The sequence below is a fragment of the Octopus bimaculoides genome, chromosome 7, assembly GCF_001194135.2.
Source record: "Octopus bimaculoides isolate UCB-OBI-ISO-001 chromosome 7, ASM119413v2, whole genome shotgun sequence".
Lineage (NCBI taxonomy): Eukaryota > Metazoa > Mollusca > Cephalopoda > Octopoda > Octopodidae > Octopus > Octopus bimaculoides.
Window position 1 is genome coordinate 3,646,425 of NC_068987.1, and position 25,166 is coordinate 3,671,590.

The 25,166-nt window shown below is 37.8% G+C and overlaps 1 protein-coding gene across 1 annotated transcript in view; it reads right to left on the reverse strand.

Annotated features, from left to right (window-relative positions):
• The window catches only part of LOC106871590 (zinc transporter 7-B), a 23,713-nt gene extending 13,403 nt beyond the window's left edge, over window positions 1-10,310 (reverse strand). The window contains exons 1-4 of the mRNA XM_014918107.2: window positions 10,060-10,310; window positions 9,381-9,482; window positions 2,086-2,199; window positions 1,125-1,212 (exon numbers count right to left, since the gene is read on the reverse strand). Of these exons, the coding sequence (XP_014773593.1) occupies window positions 1,125-1,212; window positions 2,086-2,199; window positions 9,381-9,482; window positions 10,060-10,136 (381 nt within the window). The 5' untranslated portion in view covers window positions 10,137-10,310. The remainder of the gene's footprint in view (window positions 1-1,124; window positions 1,213-2,085; window positions 2,200-9,380; window positions 9,483-10,059) is intronic.
• Between the last annotated feature and the right edge of the window lie 14,856 nt (window positions 10,311-25,166).

A 25,166-nucleotide genomic window follows, 5' to 3' on the forward strand; every position in this document is an offset into this window, starting at 1 on the left:
AGATTTTAAATATTTGAGAGACAACAATGCATAAATCGTAATTTTTTAAAAGAGCAATGAATTCTGGGTGATTAGAATATAACGTAGCATGAATTTAGGAAGCTTAGAAAATGAATAAGCATGAATTTAAGACAACAACTGAATTCAATTGAATTTCATGGAGAGAAACAAGATAAATAATAAGGGACAAAACTAAAGCGCAAGGTATTGAGATGTTTGAGGCCGTAAATAAATAAAAATCTCTATCTTATCTGCATCTTGGGTATTTCGTCGTAGTACGTCAGCGAGATAATTTAGAATGGGTTTCTCATTTATATATAGCCAGAACATTTTAATAAATCAAGAATTTATGTTGTAAGGTATTTGATATACCTGTATTTGTCAGGGGGTTTTCGGGTCCCCCCCCCACAGACCGGTCACTCTGAGTTATTTCCCTTTGCTCATTTTTATTTAAATTATGCAAATTACTACGGTCATACACGTGTTCTACCGTATTTGTACAAGACGAAGCCGTAGCGTTAAGAAGTCTCGTAATAAGAAACATATTTTTCCATGAAACATGGAAGTTAATTGGAAAATAGGTTTTCTGTTACAGAATTCCACATTATGTCAAGACTTTCAAAAGCACAACGCTTGTTACCTAGGGGACACCTGTAGTTATTTAAATAAAACCAAATAATTAATGTCACTGTAATTAGTAAAGGACATTATTATAGTAATTGTCATGTCCTGGGTATGACTTTAAACTGGATCTGGTAGTGAGACCCTGGTTCGGGAGTTCTAAGTCTTTAACAAGCCTAGAACCACATCTTGGCCACTATTTTCCCCCCCGAGATCTATTTTGACCATGTGTAGTTGTATCAGTCATGATCCCAGCTATGGAACTGCCTCTGGGAAGAAGGTCATTCACAGACACCCAAATGGAGCCAGGATAGACATGACCAGCGATGTATAACAATGTCCGGTAGTCTGGTCGATCATGTGACTGTGCAATTAATAGATTGTACTGACTAATTACCAACAAGAAACTGCAATAAATCTAATTATTTTAAAATCGCAAAACCAAAGAAATTCAAGGAGTAATGCGTGAAAGTTTGGTGTTGGAATTACTAAAATGAACTTACCTCAACTGCCTCAGAGAAAATGAAGAAAGCAATAAATAGGAGAAAGAGACCGTTTACAAAACCAGCCAATATTTCAGCACGTACATAGCTTGAAAATTAGAAAGAAAAGAAAAAAAAAAAAAACAATAACATTTTAATATTATTGGAATAAGTATCAATAGTTTATAAGAATTCATATTTTTTGCAGTCTATTTATCATTATCACATTATCATCATCGTCTAACGTCCGTTTTCCATGCGGTCATGAGTTGGACAGTTTGACTGGGGTCTGGGAAGCCAGAAGGCTGCACCAGGCTCCAATCTGACTTTTACAATGCTTCTACAGCTGGATGCCCTTCCTAACGCCAAACACTCAGAGTGTAGTGGGTGCTTTTTATGTGCTACCTGCATGGGAGCCAGTCAAGCGGGCCTGGCACTGATCACGTTCGGATGGTGCTTTTTACATGCCACCAGCACAGGAGCCAATCAGGGGGCACTGGGCACAGCTACAACATCATTTATTACTATCATGCAGAGTCAAAGCAAGGTAATGGTACACACACACACACAAAAGGCTTCTTTCAGTTTCCATCTACCAAATCCACTCACAAGGCTTTGGCCAGCCCAGGGTCATAGTAGAAGACACTTGCCCAAGGTGCTACACAGTAGGACTGAACCTAAAACCATGTGGTTAGGAAGCCAACTTTTTACCAAATGGTTCTTAAGTCTGAAAATGTCAAATAAATTCAGTTACAAATTTAACCAAATATGCGTAAACAAAAACCAACAAAATGATAAAGATCTTGAGTACTGATTAATTGCAGAATTGGAGGCTACTAACGAGTTTCAAATTGAGCCTCATTTGTTCAGCAGAATAAGAAGTAAACAATCCATAGATTCCACATACCTATGTTCATATGAACAACTCTGATCATAATCAAATACTACAAACATAACATATATTCATCAATGTAATACTTACCCATACGAAAAACTCTCTGTTGCTTTCCACCTGGAAATAACTGAGGCAACTAGACCAGCTAACAGTGCCGTACAATCAAAGAACATATGAAAAGAGTCTGATATGAGACCAAGACTGCAAAGAGAAATGAAATAAAAGTTACTTTAGCTTTCTTGACAGATACATCCAGCTGTTACAATAAATATCCATTCACTTAAATAATTTCATATAAACAAAATCAATCAATAAAATTGATTAAATAAACCTTTAGAATACAGACTCCTCTGTCAAACGTAAAGCTCATTTATTCACATTGTTTTGAATTTATCTAGCATTATCTTGTAGCCTTGTGATTGCACTGATGCGATTGTTTATGTTAAATGACATTTTAGGGTAGGTATGAGAGGCCAGATCAAGCCAGCTTGAATGTAAAGCATGTAAAATATTTCGGCCAGATACAGCCTTGTTTAAATGTTAAATGGTCAAAGCACTTCTGTATGGAACCAAAATCGATAAATTTTTTTACTGATTTAACTCACAAATGTTGAGACACAATCCGTCACTTGTACAAGTATACATGTACGCTATACAAGCCTACCCAATGCCAACATGGAGGACAGGCGTGACACATGTAGACTATATAAAATGTGGAGGGTTGTGTTCAAACCATAACTCAATTTGTTATCAAAACATACATGTAGCATTAGTTTCATGGATGAGATCTTTATTAATTTTAATTTTAAAAAATAATGGTTATTAGTTCAACTCCAATCTGGGACTTTGTTTACATCTAAAAATAAGATGACAATCAGAGATCAATCCAATTGAAATATAGATTTAATCATTTCATTACCAAATTTCTATTGAAATATGCAGCCCGTTTTAATTAATTTGGAAACTAACAGAAAATTTAGTAAAATAACTTTGTCGTTATTAAACTTTTCGAAAGAAGGTTTTAATTTACATTACTTTAAAACAGGAAGTTTGTATCACAGAATGCGATGCATCTCTGCTGAGAACTGAATTTAAATAGAATTTTAATGGAAGATTTTAATTTAGATTATTTTAGAAGAGGAAGTTTCTATTCTACAACCAGTCACTTCCTAAATGTAAACTGAATTAATATGGAATTTTGATGGATGGTTTTAATTTAGGTCATTTTAATATCTGTGGATTAATAAGACAGCAAGCTGGCAGAATCATTAGACGCTGAGCAGTATCTCATTCATCTCCATGTTCTGAGTTCAAATTCTGCTTTTCGGGGTTAATTAAAAAGGTACTAGTTGAGTATTGGGGTCGATGTAATTAACTACCGTCTCCATCTCCACCGGCTGAAGTTGTTGACCTTGCACCAAAATTTGAAACTCATATCTGTAAATTAGTATTTGCAGCAGCGTGTTGATGTGAGAAAGCTTAGCCTTTGTATCAAATGCTGTTGCTGGATTTTCAGTCAGATGTTGGTGGGTTAAGCTATTCTATCCCACATGTGTAAAACAATAATCTAACATGGAAACACTTAAGCCTTGTGGCAGAAAGAAGCTTAATATTTGATATTGCAGTCACACCAATGTTACTGATGTGCAGCTGCTATGAAAGATCATCAAAGATTAAGACGTCTAGCAATGAGCGTGAAGTTCTCGAGACTGTGTCTCGGTGCTTATGACTGTACGTCTATGGCAGGAGGTGTTTACGTTGCATGTGGATGAAATCTGTTTGTGGAGAGATAAGGCATGAACAGTAGAAATAACCTTTATCAGTGAATTTGAAAATAAATGTAACACTAAGTTGTGGAAAAGATAACTGAAATACAGAACAATTGAGGTAACAGAAAGTTCAGACAAAAAACTTCTAATTTAAGAGGCAAGGAGTGGTGGGGAGGGGTCTGAAGTAGTTAGGGTGGGGGTTAAAGTCAACAGCTTGGCTTTTTACTAAAGCATTTAGGAGTGGTCCTTGTGGCGGGAAAGCAGGCCTTCCTGGGCAAGTGGGGGAGAATTGTCACGGTTGAAAAGGAGTTGGTTCCCAATGTATTGAACTTGTGAAACCCCCAAGAGGACCAAAAGAAATATAGTCGATTCCCTCCTATCCAGTACTCAAATAACCAGGGATTTCAAACAACTGGCACCCAGAAAAATAGGGAAAATAAACCAAACAGTCTTGAATATAGCCTGAACAGTCAGTTACAAACCACTGAGCCTTAATTTTCATTCACCACTTTGTGGACCTGGTCAAAAAAAAAAACCCTAAATATTTTAGCATTCAGACTCCTCTATCATATATAATGCTTATTTATTCATATTGTATTCAATTAATCATGCATTATCTCATGGATTCAAAATTTTGATGATGTAATTGTTTATTTTTACCATGACATTGTTGGGTAGGTGTGAGAGACTGGATCTGGCCAGTTTGAACATAAAACAGGTATGGCTGCTTTAAATGCTGAAGGGTCAAATCACAAATGCAAGGGAAAATTAGTCTTTACTAAGCACTAATCATTAGGAAGGGCATCCAGCTGTTGAAAACCATGCCAAAGCCGATAGTAGAGCACAATGCAGTCATTGGGCCCATTGGATCCTGTCAAAACCTTCCAACCCATACCAGCATAGAGTATAGATGCCAATTGATAATGAATTTAATCAATGATCTTTCCCCTCAAAGTTATAGCAGACAGTAATTCATTACTTCTCTAACAACTTTACCATTTCCTTATCTTAGCACTTCATTCCAACTTGCTCTTTAACAGTAGCACAAAAGCATCAATATTGTTGAAGAAATTCAGATATTAACAAATGGTATATTGTTTTTTTGACTGAAGTTTGACAGCTGGCTGATACACCCCCACGACATCATACATCTCTCACCCCCACCTCATGCACTACACCTGCATCTCTCTTATCCACCCACTCCTGTAACTTACCCAACATCATCCCTCTCTTGCCCTTCTCCTGTCTACTGTTACATTATTCCCATTCTGCTGTTCCATACTATCAGTCATCTCCTACTTCCACCACCACCCCATCACTCTCTGGCTCCATTCAGTCACTTCGACTTTCTCTTCTGAAATAGCAGTAGTCACACAACAAACCAGTTCTGTTCTGGCATAAAGTTGCCACCCACCTCGTGCCAGGTTGGTCGTCTTGCAAACTGAATTAATGGCCTCACTGGTGCTGGTGGCATGAGAAGAAGAAACTATGCCAAAGCGGACACCGAAGCTCAGTGCAGCTGCACAGCTTGCTGGATCCTGTCAAACTGGCCAACACATGCAAGGATGGGAAACTGGCATTGGATGACAATGATGCTGATAATGGTGTGTGTGTGTGTGTGTGTGTGTGTGTGTGTGTGTGTGTGTGTACGTGACTCCTTGACTCACTATCACATGATAGTTTTAAAATGAGTGTCGCTGTCATAGAAGACATTCATTTCCAATTCTCTGGGAAAACCATGGGAGAAATATTACCTTGCTCGGAAACAGATGAGGGTTGATGACAGGAAGGGCATCCAACCATCTACCTGGATAAACTTTGTGACTTATGCAAGCACAGAGCAGAATACAAGAGATTGAAACATCTAGTGATTTGTTGTGCTTGAGAAGGCATGCCAAGCCAAATAAAATCATGGCCATACAGCCTGTTGTCTGTCAAAACTACCCAACCTATTTTCCCCAACACTTCCTCCATCCTACCGCCTGCTGCAGACCATTCCACTCTCCCTCATGTGCCAACCCACACTCTCTCTATGCCATCACATATCTACCATAGCCTCCCTCCCCCCCATCACTTGCTGCAGTGACCTCTCTCCATCTCTAAACATCTCTCCTCACACTCTTATGCAACCCCCCCTTGTACCATTTATATTCCCCTCACTGCATCTTGTAGCTATGTCCCAATGTATCTCCAACACTATTTCTCTCTGTCAATCTCTCTCTCTTTTCCTATCAGGGTGACCAAAGTATCTCCCCTACAGTAAGATACCTATGTTTATCCTTCAATTATTCTTCAACCTCTCAACTGGAATGAAGCCACCTTCCTCAGCACCACTCCATCTCCCAGCTGAGGGAATCTTGGTCTTGGAAGTTACTTGGTGAACCCACTGGTGCTGGTGCTACATAAAAAGCATTCGGTCCACTCTGTAAAGTGGTTGGCATTAGGAAAGGCAGAGAAACAGATAACAGAGCTTGACGCAGTTTACCTGCCTGTGCTCCTGTCAAACCATCCAACCCAGGTCAGCATGGAAAACAGACATTAAAGGATTATGATATAGGTTTGATCTGAAGAAAGGGGTTGTACCTATGACCTTCAGAAGTCCTCATTTGAACAGCCACAGGAGACAACGGAGTAGCCTCTGTAAAGTCTCTTAAACAGCTAGAAACAGCAGCCAAGCTTCCCTCAAATCACAGTATTTTAAAAACAACCATACAACGTACTGAATAATGTGATCTTGGATATACAAAGGGGTGCTGAAAAGTTCCTGGCTTTAAGGGTATTGTGAAAGGCCTGGTTGGAGGCCCAACCTTCTGAGTTTTTTTATAGGACTTCAAAAAACTGAAGGACCACTGCAATAAGTGTGTGAATCTGAGAGGGGTATATGCTGAATAAAAGCATAATTAACAGATCCTCCTGTATTTTCTTACACCCAAAGCCAGGGGCTTTTCAGCACCCCCTCGTATTGTATGAATAAACAATGGGATGGTCGTGGCTGGCCTACATTTGCTCAGAAATCTGTTCAATCTTTGTTGATAACAACACAGGTAGAGGAGGGATTCCAGTGGACGGTGATGGTCAGGGGATGAAGCAATGGGAGAAGGGGGTTAGTGAGAGTTAGGAAGGGGAGATGAACGTGAAATGAGTGAGTTGGACAAGACCGGTCATTTCCAAAGAAAGGGAGATCACTTCAATAGTAGAGAGAGAGAGGGTGGAGGCGGAGTAAGTACTGGCTGTGAACCAGACAGGAACGTGTTGGTAAACGACTTCTTATCAATGATTCAAGTGGTCCTTTCCGTCGAACGTGATCTAGGATATTTTGTAGTATGTGAACCAGCAGTAGTACTTTCCCACGTGTGGGATATAGATTCCATTACGGGTCTCACCGAGCTGTTACAGAATGACGTATTTCCACCGAAGCTTAAAATTACGAAGAAATACTTGATGCATATATTAGCCACGACACTAGAAATACCGTCTTCCCAGACACACAACTGTCACCTGGTCATATTTTTAACAGCAGGTAAAGGCGGGTCGCTTAGAATGTAAGGTCGTTAGTTCGATACCTGGCGCGTTGTCTCCTTGAGCAAGACACTTTATTTATTTCACATTGCTTCAGTCAATTTGACTGGCAAAAGTGAGTAAGGTACTACTAAAGCAGCGCGGACCCGAACGTGCAGTCGCGCGTCCGCGCTAGCTAGTCGTGAGTGGTCGATCCTAACCCTAACCCTAAACACGTATTCATTTGCACACGCGGGTTAGGGTTAGGGTTATGGTTAGGGTTAGGGACAGGGTTAGGGTTAGGATCGACCACTCAAGACTAGCTAGCGCGGACGCGCGACTGCGCGTTCGGGTCCGCGCTGCTTTAGTAGTACCAGTGAGTAATATCAGTGATTCAAAGGGCCAGCCTTGTCTCACATCCTGTGTCACGCTGACCCACCTTGAGAACTATGTTAAAGGTATGCGTGTCTGAGGAGTGCTCAGCCACTTGCACGTTAATTTCACGAGCAGACTGTTCCGTTGATCGGATCAGCTGGAATCCTTGTTGTCATGACCGATGGGGGTAACAGTTTTTTAACAGCACCAGAAGTGATCTCCTTACATACAGAACTGCATCACTAGACCGTTTGTCAGCTTATTTCTAAATATTCCCTCTCTCGCTCCTAGACTACTGCGTGTCAGTAACAATAAAATATTCTAGGAGTTAAACTTTCCGAAGGAGAATGTCAACAAACGAATGAATAATCCCTGAGTCAATTTACACTTAAAGCAAAACTTTTTATAAAAGTCAATAAGCTGTCAATATGCAAAAAGAGGTGAGCAACGAAATTGATTTTAACAAAATCAACAAATGGAGATATTTGGAAAAGCATGACAGTTGTACAAAGTGTCCGTTAAACAGCAAATCCATTGTCGCTGCGACGGTAAAACGTCTTCAGGTTAAGGTAATAGACTGTGACCAAAAATACAAAGCACAAAATCTAAAGATTCACATTAACCAAAGGACGACGAATCAACGAAGGAGTTTTTACGTGGTCTTTAGAGCTGCTAGAAAGAGAAGCCAAACTTCATTCAAATAATACTCCGTCTTGAGAGAGGAAAATACACATTGGATAATGTAGTCTTAGAAATCCTTAGACAGATGTGATAGTTTTGGGAGGAATACTTTTTATTTTATCAAGATTAACTAGTAGATATAAACAACAATGTCTGTTGGTATGTGGTTGTTACTCGTAGACAAACAAGAAACGTCAAGTTTCATCCGTTCGCATAGAAAATGTCCTAAACCCATTCATCTGACAAACACAACACATTCAACTGCAAAAGTGACGATGACATGAAATACATAAACATTTAACGGTAATCTTAGACGAAAGCAAAAACATAAACTGCTCCAATTTCAAAATCAAACCAGGATGCGATAGTTTGGTATTACTTGAAGAATGTCTGTTGTTTATCAAAAGGCACAAAGAAATATGAATATTTACTTTTATCACAGTAAACTATATTATCATATTATTACATAAATAAATATTAGAATTATCAAAAGCTCTAAACAAAATATTTCTTTAAAAAAATTATTCAACATTTTATCTTAGACTTCTTATTCTTATTTCAAGACAAGCCTCCTATATTCGTCATATGCTTTGCACTAGTTTTGGCTGCTGAGCAAGATTTAAATTAACTTTGTCAACTATTGAATAATAAAATCAATTAATATAAAGAACATCGCAAATATATTAAAATCAAAAGATTATCATTTTCTGTTGCCGGTTAACCATTAATATCTCTAATTAATCAAAGAAAGCCAATAGAAGGTTACATAAGCTTTAAAACGGCAAAGTAAATCCGTAGTATATATTTTAACTCACAAGTAAATGCTTCCCTTTTTATAAGTTTAAATTATAGGTTTTTCTTCACAACTACAAATAAATACGTCACAACAGATGTTGCCCTTTAAAATCGATAGAATGGCAGTAACGGTAATATAAATCATATATATATAAAATATAGAAATATTTTAATTCCCATCAAAACATTTCTATTAGAACCAAACTTCATTTTAAAATATGGGGTTCTTTTCTACGATAAATTAAAAATATAACGGTAACAAACCTGTTCGTCCACACGCCATATATTAATTCCACAAATGCAAATGACAGATTTAATAAAAGAAACAAAAATATGTTCCTTGAGGTTTTTTCAGAAAATATTAACCTGCAAATAAAAATATTAATAATGTAGAGTTTTACATAAAGTTGTCTGAAAGTTTTTTTTTTTGTTTATTTGTTTTTTGCAAGACCCCCTTTAAATTTAAACAATTGTAATTGTTGCCATCTACATGTAAATATATTTAGAAAATTAAATTAATATGTGCCTAAAACATTAGGATTGAGTAAATAAATAATTGTCAATAAGACAAGAAATTACATATGTTAGTTTATAGAAACCTTTGTTAGTTATTAGCGGAGTTTTGGGGTAATTTAAATAACTTTCAAAAGTAATTTTAAGAACTGACTGTTCGGTGTTAATTCATTTATAGATCAATAAATATTAAACTGAAATAAATTTGAGAAGAAAATACGATAATATATCTGTTTTAATTGAAACAAGATGTCATAGATTAAAGAAAGAAGTAGCGAAATATTTGGTTAATTGGACAAATGATAATGAAATAGTTGAAAAAGTGAGAGGAGAAATAGATCGACAGGTAAGAAACAGGTTGAGTGTTGTTTTCTTGTGTTTTGTGTATAAATGCCACGTGTACGACAAGTTGACAGATTAAATTGCTCACCTTAACCATGCGTAGAATTTCTCTTTTAGGTACCATCCTGGTCTATATTCACTGTCATGAATATGTTGTGGAAGCATGATCCTCTTACCGATTCAAACTAAATGCTGGAGACTAGAATATTTCTTTACTGGGATTTAAAAATTCAGAACGGCGGCATACTTATCGAATCATATTTTTATTTATTCTGTTGGACATTTGTCAGTGTCGCCTTGTTGCAAGAGAGAGTATCACTTCCGGAAAATAATGTTTTTGTGATGAATCTGCGGCTGTACGAAAAAGTGCTAGCTTCGGCATAGCGAGAGTAGCTCTGCCATTGCCATAGTAACCACAGTCGCTTTGCCTTTCTGTGTTGTTTCAACGGTTTCGAGACGAACGAAATTTTTACAACAATAAAAAATAGGACTAGAGGTCATCCCCGAGCCGTAGGCTCAGAAGACCGGATTCTGTGGCATATATATTACCCAGCGGGACGGGAAGCTGGTCCGTTGCAGGATTACACATTTTTGCCAGCCGTGTGGACGGGCAACGTGGAATGAAGTGTTTTGCTCAAAAACGCAACGGATCGACCGGTCCAGGAATCGAAACCACAATCTCATAATCCTGAGTGCAATACCATTACCATTAAACCACGCGCCTTCACTTATAACAATTCTGTTTGCTTGTTTGAAAACTAATTAGTAATCTATAAGCGTTGCCTTTCATTCGTTTATTTTAGTTTTAATGACTATGTCGCAGTTCGCTCCCCGTATATGATATTTGAAAATTTACTGGAAACTTTCGAGGTTTCCCATTTGGAATGGCGTGAGTTTTGGTCATTCCCTTCTTTAAATGTAACACCACCCTTGGTCAAAATTGCCACTCTTCCTTCCAAAGTGGCCGCTCTGTGCGCTCGGCACACCCCACAGTCACCACTGTTAATACGCGCTAAGTTTGTTTTGAATTTGCATGGCCAAAAGCTATCTGAACGACCGGGTTTGTGCTTATCCATACCTGGTGGTCATAAGTATTATCGTGGCTAAGAAACACTCAATGCACACGTTGATTACTTCCAGTGAAAGCTTGAATTATTTTCAGCGGTAAAATCAAATACAAAATGCTCAATGAGAATGCTGGTGGGTTGCGCTTGATTTCGCTGATAGATAATAAATCCAACCAAGTTATGAGCGACGTAGAACAAGGGTAAGATTTGTCATTGTTCGGATAGCCGCTGGATCAACATAATTACAGTTTGGTGCTCCAGCTCCCCTCCTTTCCGACTTTGTTTCCTCCTAACTATTTTAATGCATGTTTTTTTTAATGAGATTTTGCAGACATGACATGTAAATGATGATCATATTGATGAAAAGATTTTAACGTATTTATTTATTCAAGAAAGGAAAGAAGTCCATACTGTTTTTTAGCTATTTGATAATTTTGTCGTGACCATTGTACGTTAAGAAATCTATGACATTATCCTCGTTCATATTATTAATGACCAAAATGAAATTGGTATCATTTATCTTTTACTTGTTTCAGTCATTGGACCGTGGCCATGCTGGGGTATCGCCTTTAAGGGATTTAGTCGAACAGATCGATACCAGTAAGCTTTTAGTCGGATACTTATTTTGTCGGTTTATTTGTCGAACCGCTAGTTGCGCTAGACATAAACACCAGTTGTCAATCGCTGGTGACACACACATATGTCCCTATCAACATGTGGGGACCGTCTAATTGAGACACCTTTCTTCTCTTCTCTCTATTCATTCTTTCCGTAGAAGAGCGGGTCAAACTAAAGGGTTTGACCCGAGCAAAAATAAAAAAAGAGGATGTAATAGGTGTAAAACAACTTGCTGTAAACGAATATGAAAAAAGCGCGCTCGCGAACGGAGGGGTTGGGGAGGACTCGGAAAATTCACATGGTCAGACCATGAAAAAGAAAAAGCCGTCTAGTGTGAATTTTTCGAAATTCTTTACCCCACCCCCGGAAAAAAATTTTTCACCGCATATTTTGATATAATCAAAATTTACACCTTCTGAAGCATATTTGTAGAAAATTCCATTTAAAAATATTCATTTTTCAGGAAGTTATGAGGCAACAAAATCGGGATGAGGCACACATCTGTAGGAATGCCTTTTTTCAATCAAAAAGATATCATTCGTAATCGCCATATACACCTTCGAAAACGTAACTCCGCACTTGGCAGGGGCGAGAATGGGGGATTAATACGTATTGTATCCTGTATGATGCACACCATCTGCGTATAAAGACGCGTGGCTTTGTGATCGAGGCATTCGGTTCGTGATCGTAAGGTCATGGGTTCGATTCTCTGCAGCGCATTGTGTCCTTGGGCAAGACAATCTATTTCACGTTACTTTGTTATATCCTGTGTCACGCTGAATCTCCCTGAAAACTACGTTAAGGGTATGCATGTCTGCGGAGTACTCAGCCAATTGCACGTTAATTTTTCAAGAGGAGTCTGTTCTGTTGATTGGATCAACTGGGACACTTAACATCATTACTGGCGAAGTGCCAGTCATGTCCTGCTGGCGACAGGAAGAGCATCCAGCTGTAGAAAAACTTCCTCAATAAATTCCCGCAACCCATGCCAGCATGAGAAAGTAGACGTTAAAACGGTGATGATGATGAATCTTGAGACAGAGTAAAGAAAGTATTAATGATTTTTACAGCAACAAGCTCAACTTTCTCATGGGATTTGCACACTTGAGCTGTTACCTGATCAAATCCAACAACAATAAAAGCAGTGATGATCCTTTCTAGTTTTCAATAACAATGTCCTTCAGCCCACCACCGTTCACGTTGAACTTTCTCAACAACAGCTGATAAACTTCTTCCCACATCCACCTCCACCCCACTCCCATTAAGAGATGTGTATTTTTCAGAAATGAAAAATGGAATTGTACCATCTGCTATTCAGTGTCATTCACACCCTGTTTGCTTAAAGGGTGAGATTTTGCTCTACACTTCCTTAATTGATTGATGCTTCGTGTCACATACAAAACAACTCAAGAGTCTATTTTTAGACTTGTCATTTTACCAGAACTACTACAAATCAGATCACAATATTTGTAGATATAAAGGCGACCGGCTGACAGAAACGTTAACACGACGGGCGAAATGCTTAGCGCTAGTTCGTCTGCCTTTACGTTCTGAGTTCAAATTCCGCCGAGGTCGACTTTGCCTTTCATCCTTTCTCGGTCGATAAATTAAGTACCAGATGGTTCCGGGTTCAGTCCTACTGCGTGGCACCTTGGGCAAGTGTCTTCTACTATAGCCTCGGGCCAATCAGAGCCTTGTGAATTGATTTGGTAGACGGAAACTGAAAAGAAGCCCATCGTATATGTGTGTGTGTCTGTGTTTGTTCCCCCATCATCGCTTGACAACCGATATTGGTGTGTTTACGTCCCCGTAACCTAGCGGTTCGGCAAAAGAGACCGATAGAATAAGTACTTGGCTTACAAAGAATAAGTCCTGGGATCGATTTGTTCGACTAAAGGCGGTACTCCAGCATGGCCGCAGTCAAATGACTGAAACACGTAAAAGAATATATACATACAGACATCTCTCCCTCTCTCTCTATATATATATGTGTGTGTGCGTGTGCGTGAATGCATAACCAACTTTGGTATCAGTATATATTTTAATTCAGGATCACTCATCCATCACTGTACCCATTTCACCTCACTACTTTCACTCGTAAATGTTTGTTATGAGCAATTAACTTCCCTGTCCTGAATAATAACTATCAATAATTACCTCCCCTTGTTGATTCCTTCACAAGCTCTCATACAAGAACGTGGACTGAAAAACTTTAGAAAATATGAAATCACAGACATTTCAATGTCATTATTAGTGAAAGCGAAACCAGTCAACAACCACAATACTCTTTTATTTAAGATATATTAAATCTATGCAAACTGTGTGCATTTTCCTTCTTTTATTATATTTATATATATATAATATATATTCATATACATACAAACATATAAATATATATATACTTAACAGCTAGTGTTAGTTTCTTTATCTCCCTGTAACTTCGTAGGTCAGCCAAAGGGACCAATAGAATTAGTACCAGGCTAACCAGACTTAAATTAAATATCAATGTCAGTTTGTTTGACACCCTTCAAGGCTTAGACCCAGCATGGCTGCAGTCCAATGACTGAATCCAGTAAAAGATAAAAGATATAAACATACATAACAGATATTGCGCAACTGCAGCATCAAAGTTGCCAACTTGTTCGTATTTTACGATTTATTCCTGTCTTTATACGATAATAACAGCAGTATGTTATTGTCATATAAATTAAGAATTTATTGAAGAAGTCAAACATGGACATCAGCACAGCACAAGGGCAGACAACTTTGCTCTCATGCTGCAAATTCAGATGCCACATTCTCAGAATATTGCATTAACTACATTATTTATATTATTTACATTATTTACATTTGATGGATATTTGTCCTCATCTTGTTTGTTGTTAACACAACGTTTCGGCTGATATACCCTCCAGCCTTCATCAGGGGTCTTGGGGAAATTTCAAACCTGGGTTCTCATTCCTAAGGTATTTTTCAATATTATTGTTATTATTCACGTCACTGCCTGGAATCGAACTCGGTATCTTGGAGTTAGTAGCCCGATCTCTTAACCATTACACCATATACCCATGAGTCCAAGTTCAATTCCAGGCAGTGACCAGAATAATAATCATAATCATGATAAAAATAATAATAATAATAATAATAACAACAACAACATTGAAAAATACCTTGACCACTAGGCCACACAACCTTGCTGAGTTTGTGTATTTATGTCCCACCATCACTTGATAACCAGTGTTGGTTTGTTTATGTCTCCATAGCTTAACTATGCAGTAAATAAGACCTATAGAATAAATACCTGAAATAAAATGATAATTTCTGGGGCCAATTTGTTTGATTAAAGTCCCTCAAGAGAAAGACAATAATATTGCATGGCTGCTATATTCAACGTTAACCACTTGTAGAACTGTTATAAAATATGCCCACCACCCACCATTGGATTTACTTACTGAAACTTTGATTTTCTTCTGTGTTTTGCCTCCAGTGCCAAAAAACAGTGTCACCAAAACAGGTCAAATGTCCCACCAGCCATGCCAAATTGCCAGTGCCAAAACAGCTGCTCCTAATCGTCTCATTCTGCAGTAGCATGGAATGTGTTTGAGCTTTGAATAGATTTAGAGGAATTTGAAGGTTAAAATATTTCACTCTGACCAATAGCTTTGTGAGTTAATTGTATAAAAAAAATGGTGTTGACATGAAAATTCATCAGAAATTAATTAACTAATCATTTGTAAAAAATTGTGAAGATTTTGATATTGTGTTGTTGATGACAAGTTGGTCTGTCCCAATTTTTCATATCCATGGTCAACACACTAACTCTTCTCAAACACTCGACCTCTTTCTTGTCTTTAAAACCATCACAGTTTCTATTACATAGACTGATCAGCCTATCCCACTTCACATAAATCTATTGTACAACATCCACATCTTGAATCTTTTCTACTGCAATTGTATGAAGAACACTGCTTTTCCAATTTCTAACTGGGCCATCCCATTTCCATCCCCATCACCACCACTCCTGAAATTCTTATTGGATGATCATTATGAAGATAAAGAATGCTTTGGGGCACCACATAACCAACAACGTCATTTGCATTATATATTTCAAGTGGATTCTCTGGCTTTTCCCCAAGTGGATGTCAACCAATATTATCAAATCTTCGTATCTATCACATCTCCTCAACAATAGCTAAATCCTCCACATTTATGAGTCAATAACAAAACTGCTTTGCAGTTACTTGTGAGGTGCTAAACATAGCTGTGAAATTAATCCGTCATCATATCCTGTGGTCTTAGATAGGATGGTCACAGATGGAGTGGCTTTGATTATAGATTTACTCAACCAGGGTATGTCCGAGGCTAATCTATAACAATCTACTACATCTGCTGTCTACTTAGTTGTAATTTCACTCTCTACACACATACATACACACGTCACATACACACACACGTGCATACATATACGAAGGGGTGTATGGAAAGTTTCTGGCTTTCGGTAAAACAAAATACAGGGGGATCAGTTAATTATGATTTTATTCAACATATTCCCCTCTCAGGTTCACACATTTATCCCAGCAGTCCCTCAGTTTTTCTAAGCCCAGTAAAAAAACTCAAAAAGTTGGGCCTCCAACCAGGTCTTTTATGATACCCTTAAAGCCAGGAGCTTTTCAGTACCCCCTCATATATACATACATGCCTACACAGGCAGACAGATATTCCCATACACACACACATTCATACATGATTCCCCACATAGAAACTTCAGAAGCTTCTTCCAATCTTTGCTGCCCAACCTGCATCATCCCTACATCTATGCAGATGCCACTTGCGGAGTCAACTCTATTCATGTCAAGCCAACAAAGAGATTGGTCCTAACGATGTCCATCTAACACTCCCAAAATCTCAAACTGTACCCCACAACTCCTAAGCCAGTTCCTATCCTCACCAAATTCTACAATCACTCACTTCCTTAATGGGTGTGTATATCCCCAACCCATCAGAAGACATATAAAGCAGTTTGTTCAACCCCCAAAGTAAGACAACCTTTCTAATGCTATCACACTTTTAACAGTTAAAAGATTGTCATGAAACCTTGTCAGTGACCAGGTTCATAGATTCCAAAATGGGGTGCGAGCAGACCCCTTCAAATTTTGAGAAGTAAATAAAACACTTTGAAATTCTCCTGGAAATCTTCATCAGTGAAACGATTTGAGACATTACTTTTCCATTATTGGATTTATCTGAATTGATGTACAAATATAATTACTACTATAATAATAAATATTTAAGTGAAGTTAACAGTCTTTGTGTAATTATGGATGGCTAATTAGCATCTGCCATGCTGTGATTGCTTTTAGCTTTAAACACAAAGTCACAGATGAAATCACTTGCCTGGCAAGTAAATTTCTGAAAGCGATTAAAAAGAAACAGAAAAAGTTTGCCATTTATGTTACACTGTCTCTTCTGTAGATTCCATAGAGTCACATCTACCTAAGACTCGCTTGAAGAGGATAGAACTGGTTCAGAGATGTGGTATTTGAGAATTTGCGAAACTCAGCAGGACACGGTTCATACCAGTGATTTTGTTGGCCTGAAATGACTGGAAATGACTTCATAAGTGGCAGCTTTATAAACCTAGAGACGAAGGAGGTGTGATAGAGATGAGGTGAAAGAAGTTTGTATAAGTATGCATGTGTGTGCTTGCATGCAGAACAGAAATACAAGTAAGCAGACGGTAGATGTAGTAGATTATTATAGTTTAGCCACAGACCAACTATGGTTGACTAGAACCATAATTAAAGCCATTCCACCGGTGACCATCCTATCTTTCCATACATCCAGGATTATACTGTTCTTTTTTTTTTCTTTTTTTACTTGGATGTGATTTGGGGAAATTACACTACAGTTCCATCAAATGGAATGACAAAATAAACAGAGTCATCAGGAAGATTAAAAAAATGCTTTTGTGCACCACGTAACCCACAAATTCATTTGCTTTTTATATTTCAAGTGGATTTTCTGACCTCTTTTCAAGTGGGTATCTACCAATATTGTAGAATCCTCTTATCTTTCACATTTCAAGAAGAAAGTTGGGAATGTCAGGAAGAGTCAGTCATGTTCTTTTATACATTCTGAGGTCAATTCCAACTCAGGTCAATCTCACCAACAGTTCCGGGCCCCACCAAAAAGGCATCTTATTCTTGTTTTAGAAATCAGTAACACTCCCTGTTTTATATTTTCAAGCCAATGAGGGCAGTTCGATTCTGTTTTCTGCTTGAAGATTTGTGGATTTTACATACACACATGAAGCAGGTAAGAACAAATATGCAAGGCTTTTTTTCCTTCAAGTTTAAAATGAGACATTGCTGGCATAATTTCGTTATATCTATATTCCACAACCCACGGAAATAATCGAAGTGAAATGTTTTGATTTTGTTGAGTTATATCGAAGGAATGCCTTTATAATTAATTAAATATTATTAGAAATTGTATAAAAATTGTTGAAATATTTTTTTATATTGTAGAAATATAAGCATATAAAATCGTATATGGACCCCAAAGCCATATGGATCCTGATTGAAAGCCCTTCATCTAAAGCTAAAAGGGGAAAACAACACACCAATGGCTTTTTTGCCTTCCAGAATGTCTGCAATAGTGAAAATGTTACCTTCAACATCATTAAAAAAATTTCTACAGATTCTGGTAAAAGAATCTTCAGGAAAAGTTGCTCTTTTTTTCAATTCAATCAATCTTCTGTAATGGAAAATTTTTTTATCCATCTTTAGCCAAAGTTTGATCCTCAACATTTAGATTCATTCACAGGAGAAAATTAACATTTTCATCAATTTGTGTTGGTTATATTTTAGTTTTTATTCTGTCAGAAAGAATAAAATAATTTTCTTTCGCATCTTCCAACATTTCTTGACCAATCAAAAAATATCAGCTTGACATATCTTGACCTTCCTCTCAGACTCCATTCTGCCAGTTGAAGAAATATATGTAAAAAGACAATGAGAGGTCATTGAGCATGGCCTAGTTGTTGACATCAACAGAGACCATATTTTAACCCTTGGCTATTCAGCTAAGGAGCAGGCTCCTTGTGACTTATTCTAAACAACAGCAGCAGCTACTGTCAGTGATTCAGCCACCATCAAACTAATAAGTAGCTACTCTGAGACTACAGATTAGATGTTCCAAGCAAGGGGTTCTCAACCGTTTTCCTACCTATGGACCCCTTTCATGCTGGTTCTACTCAGGTGGTCCCTCAGAGCCATTCAGTGTGTTAAAAATCTTGTTGTAGCTTTATAATTAAATATTATTAACAATTATATAAAAAAACTGTTCAAAATATTTTATGTATTGTAGAAATATAAGCAATCATAACTGTGTGGTATGAAGCTTGCCACATGGTTCTGGGTTCAGTCCCACTGCATGGCACCTTGGGCAAGTATCTTCTATAGCCTTGGGCTGACCAAAGCCTTGTGAGTGGAATTGGTAGACGGAAACAAATATATACCAGAGAAGGTGTTTAAAAGTGAAGGGGGCCATGTTCAGCTTCTGTGTATTCGATATCATAGCTGCTCAATGTCTGTCTGTTCGCTGTTGCGTGCATTATGCAAGAGCTAGTGAGGTCACGTCCTCACACGTTGCTGTTGTGATGACAAAGAGAAAGGACTTAGTGCCAGGACCTCAAAGTTACATGTTGTACCACCTAGTGGTGAGTTATTTAGACAGCTACCGTCAGGGGAGGTAACTGCGCCTGCATAAGTATCAGGCTTGGAAATAGGTACTCTTGAAGGCAGTACCCAGCATGGTCGTAGTCTAATGTCTGAAGGAAGTGAAAGATAAAAGATAAAACAATGTACACCTGTTTATATTCGTTAGAATTATTAACCCTGACGTTGAACACAATGTGCATCCTTAATATCTCTTGACAGCCCGACTTTGAAGAATGTGTAACACAATGAAATGCATTTGCTGTCTGAATTTGAAGAGGAATTACAGCTTTGTAAATCACATAACAACTTAAGAATCTCAACATTAAAAAATATTATAAACATGCAAAGACCAAAATGGCAAACATCCGCAACAGATGAAAAAAAAAATAAAATGAGAACCAACACTTCACTTCATTTAATTAACATTGGTGCTAAATTAAGTTTGCTCCAGCATCACAGACATATTTCTTTGGCAGCACACCATGTGATACTACTAAACATCACCTGAAGTCATTCTTACCATGCTACGATTGCCAAAGAACTCAAAAACATTCTCGTTGTTGCTGTCGTCATCGGTAGCAGCATCAGCATCATTTAATATCTATTTTCTATGCTGGCATGGGTTGGACAATTTCACAGGATCAACTGAACCACAGGGCCACATCAAGCTCCAAGTGTCAGCTTTGTTGTAACAATTTTTAAGGGTGGATACCCTTTCTTCCTTCCTAATACCAACCACTTTACAGTGTATCCTGGGTACTTTTTTTATTTCATGCTACCAGCATTCATGAGGTCACCAAATAAGTTGCAAGACAAAAGTAAAATAAAGAGGAAGGGGGTGGGCAAAAATAGCTGGGAAGAAGGTAAACATGGTAGTGATGGGCTTCCAGAGTAAATACTCAAGGTTGAAGAAATTGAGCATCAAAGAAGATACAGACAATGGATCAGTGAGAGAAGGAGTGGGTGAGTAGATTCATAAGAATGTGAGGGGAAGAGTAACAATTGGTTAGAAATGGGGGTAGATGTGAATATAGTTAGTGACGAACAAGGATGGAGGTGTAGTTGATGGAAAACACCAATATGGAGAGAGTACCACCCTCAACAAGGAGCAGACATCTTGATGCTATATCTATCAAGCAGCAAAAGGCCAAAAACATCACCAATTCAGTTTTATGCAGACACTTGTGTTGAATAATTTATATCCATATTTTGTTAAATTTCTTTTCCTGTTTTTTTTCCTGTGAATTCCAATAAACAATGTGTTTTGACAATTTTGTTTTATATTTTCATTTCTGTTTCTTAAACATGCACAGGCGTGACAGTGTGGTTAAGAAGTTAGCTTACCAACCACATAGTTTCAGGTTCAATTCCACTGCATGGTACTTTGGAAAGTGCCTTCTTCAATAGCTCCAGGCTGAATAAACCATATGAATAGATTTTATAGATGGAAACTGAAAGAAGCACATTGCATATATATGTATACACTATATTAAAGAAAGCTGCTTAATTTGAACTATGTAACTTTTACCAAAAAATAAGTAATCATTAAAGTCCATATCCACATTATTTACATGTGACGGATATTTGTCCTTATCTTGTTTGTCGTTAACACAAAGTTTCGGCCGAAAAACAAGTATTTTTTAATGAAATATTCTACAAATACCTTTCAGATAATGTAGATCAGAATTTAACATGAAAAACTGGTGGGTGAGGACTGGTATTTCATGAATCTCTACTTTATTTCCTCATACATTTTGGTTTAATTAGAATCATGTTGGGAAAAAATTACTCAGAGTGGCAACTCTTAGGATAAATACTTCAAGTCAGACATTGTTATAACTCTGTCAATCCACTGCCCCAGGGTATCAAGGTCTACATTACCTAACGTTCCCATTCCTTATTTAAGACATTTTGGTGTTATTTTAGGGAGATTCGACCACTATTTCTAGCAGGTTGAATGACCACACAGAGGCTCCTTTGCTGGAGACTATGTATATTAAACGAATCCTGTATATGGTTTAAAATGTACTGTCCTTATTTAAGATGTTTGCTTGGGTGTTATCTAAGGAAGATTTAGCTACTATTTCTTGCAATTTAGTGACCGCATAGTGGCTCCCTTGTTGACTTGTTTGTAGAGAGTGTGTGCATGCTTATGTGTAAATGAAACGGTATGCGAAGGAGATGCGAGAGCGAGAAGCATATATTTGTGTCATGGAAATGTGTGGCTATGAGATAACAGTAAACAAGTAATTAATGCAGAGGAGGAAATTACAACCTGAGGTGACGAGTGATTTGTCACAGCATTAGTCACTTCTCTTGGCTGTGAAGCAACCTAACAGGAAATCTGTGTTCTTGGTGACAAGCGATGAGAGAAACCCACATACAACTTTACCAAAAGATCTTCTTCCTCTCATTGCCATATGACATACTTTTCTGTAGATTTTCTCTCTGGTCATTATAAAATGGTCCTTCATGAGACAGGTTAGTTTTATCCTACCCATACATCATATCCAAGTCACTTGAAGCTCAGCGCACTCATATATCGTCTGTTACCAGAGTCCCTCTCTATAGAGGGCATCATCATCATCATCATCATCATCATCATCATTTAATGTCTGTTGCCCATGCTGGCATAGGTTGGATTGTTTGACCAGAGCTGGTAAGCTAGGGAGCTGCACCAGACTCCAGTCTGATTTGGTATGCTTCCTATGGCCAGATGCCCTTCCTAATGTCAACCAATTTACTGAACATGCTGGGTGTCTTTTACATGGTTCCACATGGGCATTTTTAGTGGCACTAGACAGGTCCTTTTACATGGTATCACATGTGTATGCAGAATACACTAGTGATATTGCTTCATCAGAAATTGCCGTCCTACCTCCTGCGAAAAGGAATCACCCTGCTATGTATAATCAAGGCAGCGCAAAAAGTTGTTTTGCACAAGCATTTGTATAGCCAATTAGATGGATGAAATTTACGTACACTTAATAATGTTACACAAAACAGCCTTCAGACTTTCCCTATTAATTTCGTCTTTTGAATTATGAACATATTTACAACATAAGGGTTTTTTCATTGTAAGGCTTTCTTTTTTAGTTGATTTTCCCCTAGCAAGACTTATCGTAGATGGCGTAATAAGTCACACCCGGGCAACGTCGGGTTATACTGCTAGTTACTGCTAAAGGCAGTCCTACCCCATATTAAAATTAATTTGCTTGAAATTTTAAGGTGTTTCCATTATTTTGCATATATATATTATGATGATGATGATGACAATAATAATAACATATATATATATAATATAGATGCACACACACATATGCATATTTATTATATACAAATGTATATTTTATTTTGCGGGTCTCCTTTAATGTGAATGCCTTCAGAACCAACCTCACCAAATGTGTCTTCATGCTCGACTAGAAGGCAAGCATCGTTTGTGAAACATTTATGTATTTGATGTTTTCTGCCTCCTCAAGAAGCCTCTGCAATGGTTTGACACATTCTTCCTTATCACAGTTTATTTAAGGAATTTGAGGAGTTCCATGTGGTGCTTGCAAAACTACTTTCTCTACTCTCACAGCTTAAAATGTCTCATGATGCAACGATAAGAATCATTGGCCGACAAATACTTTTCAGCTCAGTGATATTACGTTGCAGTGGTTTAGTCTAGTTTATAGGGATGCTGTTTGTTTTTGGTTGTTGTTGTTTTTGCATTTGTTGTTTTTGTATTTGTTGTTGTTTTTCGCATTTGTTGTTGATGCTTTTTAGTTCTATTGAAAACGTGTGGTTTGGTGGTTAGGGGTTTTTGGCTGACAACTGTAAGGTCATGAGTTCAATTCCCAGCGGCGGGTTGCCTCCTTGAGCGAAACACTTTATTCCTCCAGTCAACTCAGCCAGCAACAGTGAGTTGTACCTGCAATTCAAAAGGGCCAGCCTTGTCACATTTTTGCTGAATCTCCCTGAGAACTACATTAAAGGTATGCACGTATGTGGAACACTCAGCCACTTGGATGTTAATTTCTTGAGGAGGCTGTTCTGTCGATCGGATCACCTGAAATCCTTGTTGATGTAACTGACGAAGTACCAGATTTAGCTCACGATTCCTGATTGAACCACCCTACTATCTTGGGCATTCCACTCATGGCCATCCACCTGAGACAGCATTATACAATGTGACGTTTGTTTTTAAAATGGTGAAGGGAATATGAAAGGAATTTGGTTTCTATTTCTAGCATGTCAGGTAACCACATACAAGTTGGTATAATAAAATCAATTTTATTTACATAAAGATTGAATCACAATTTAATTACGAGGAAGCAAAGAAAAAGAAGTGGGGGGGTGAGTTTAAACAGCAGGGGTGGGAAGTACACCCCAGGACAAGTTCCATCAGACCCGTGCAGGCTTCAAAAAATGATGACGACAATGATGATGAGAACAATGACGACAACGATGATGATGATGACGATGATGACAACCAGCATTCCAGACTTCCCTATCTTGTTTTCTTTTCTAGCCTATAACATTTGTCTAATATATTCATCTATTTTCAAAATGCTCATGCAAAATTTGAAGGAGATCTGGCTACCATTTTTAGCAGGCTGAACGACTGCACAAAGGCTCCTTTAGTGACTTGCAGATTTTGAAGAGATTGGTTACTATTTCTACCAAATTTAGTGACCATGTGAAAGAACCCTTATTTGCATTTGTGATGAGGCGCAGCCATTAATTAATATTGCCAATAATGAGATCATTAAAGTGTAAAATTACTTTGTAATTTGTATAATTAGGTTCAAAAATGCTTTACATTAGACCTCTGCCACTCCTCCGTGAATTCTTCGGTGTAATTTATAAAGCTTTGGATATAGCTGTGCAGTTAAGAAACTTGCTTTGCAGCCTTGAAGTCTTGGGTTCAATCCTGTTATGAAACTTTTGGACAAATGTCCCGGGGTAACCAATGCCCTGAGTGAATACAGTAGATGAAAATTGGATGAAAGCTCATTGTATATATGTATGAGACTGAAGACACAAAAAATAGTAAAAAAAAAAAACATATGAGCTGAGGATGATTTGTTTTGTTAAGCGTTTGGCATCGAGATTCCTGTGAGAAATGCAATGCTTTTTTATTTTGCCTTATTTTGAATAAACCATGCATTGTCTCATAGCTTTGAGATTTCAATTACGGGATTGCTAATGGTGAGAATGACATTTTATAGGTGTGAGAATCTGGATACGGTCATTATGAATATAAAACAGATAGAATACACAGGCCGGCTAAAGTTGGTTTAAATGCTAAGGGGTTAAACCATTCATGTCGTTGCCCCAGCATGACCGTAGTCCAATGACTGAAACAAGTAAAAGACAACAGATGAATGTTGAGCTCACAGCTACTGCACACTCTTTGGCCATATTCCAATAATATCCAAGCGCTGAACTAAACATCCCATGAAATGGTACAATAGTCTTTCTTTGTTAACATTGTGTTGTTAGGATCAGGTTTCACTGACAATCCTAGTTCCACATTATATGATCTTTTGCAGCTGGGAATCTTAGGCTACTTTAGTTCTTCTGTCAGCGATGGCGCCTCTTTCCTTTATTCTCATACTTAACTCATTGGTGCTTTTTAGCTCTTTTGGTTTTTTATTTGTTTACTTGTTTCAGTTATTGGATTGCGGCCATGCTGGGGCACCACTTAGAAGAATCTTGTAGTCGAATGAATTGACCCCCAGTAGTTTTGGGGTTGAAAGAAGCCCGTCGTATATATATATATATATATATATATATATATA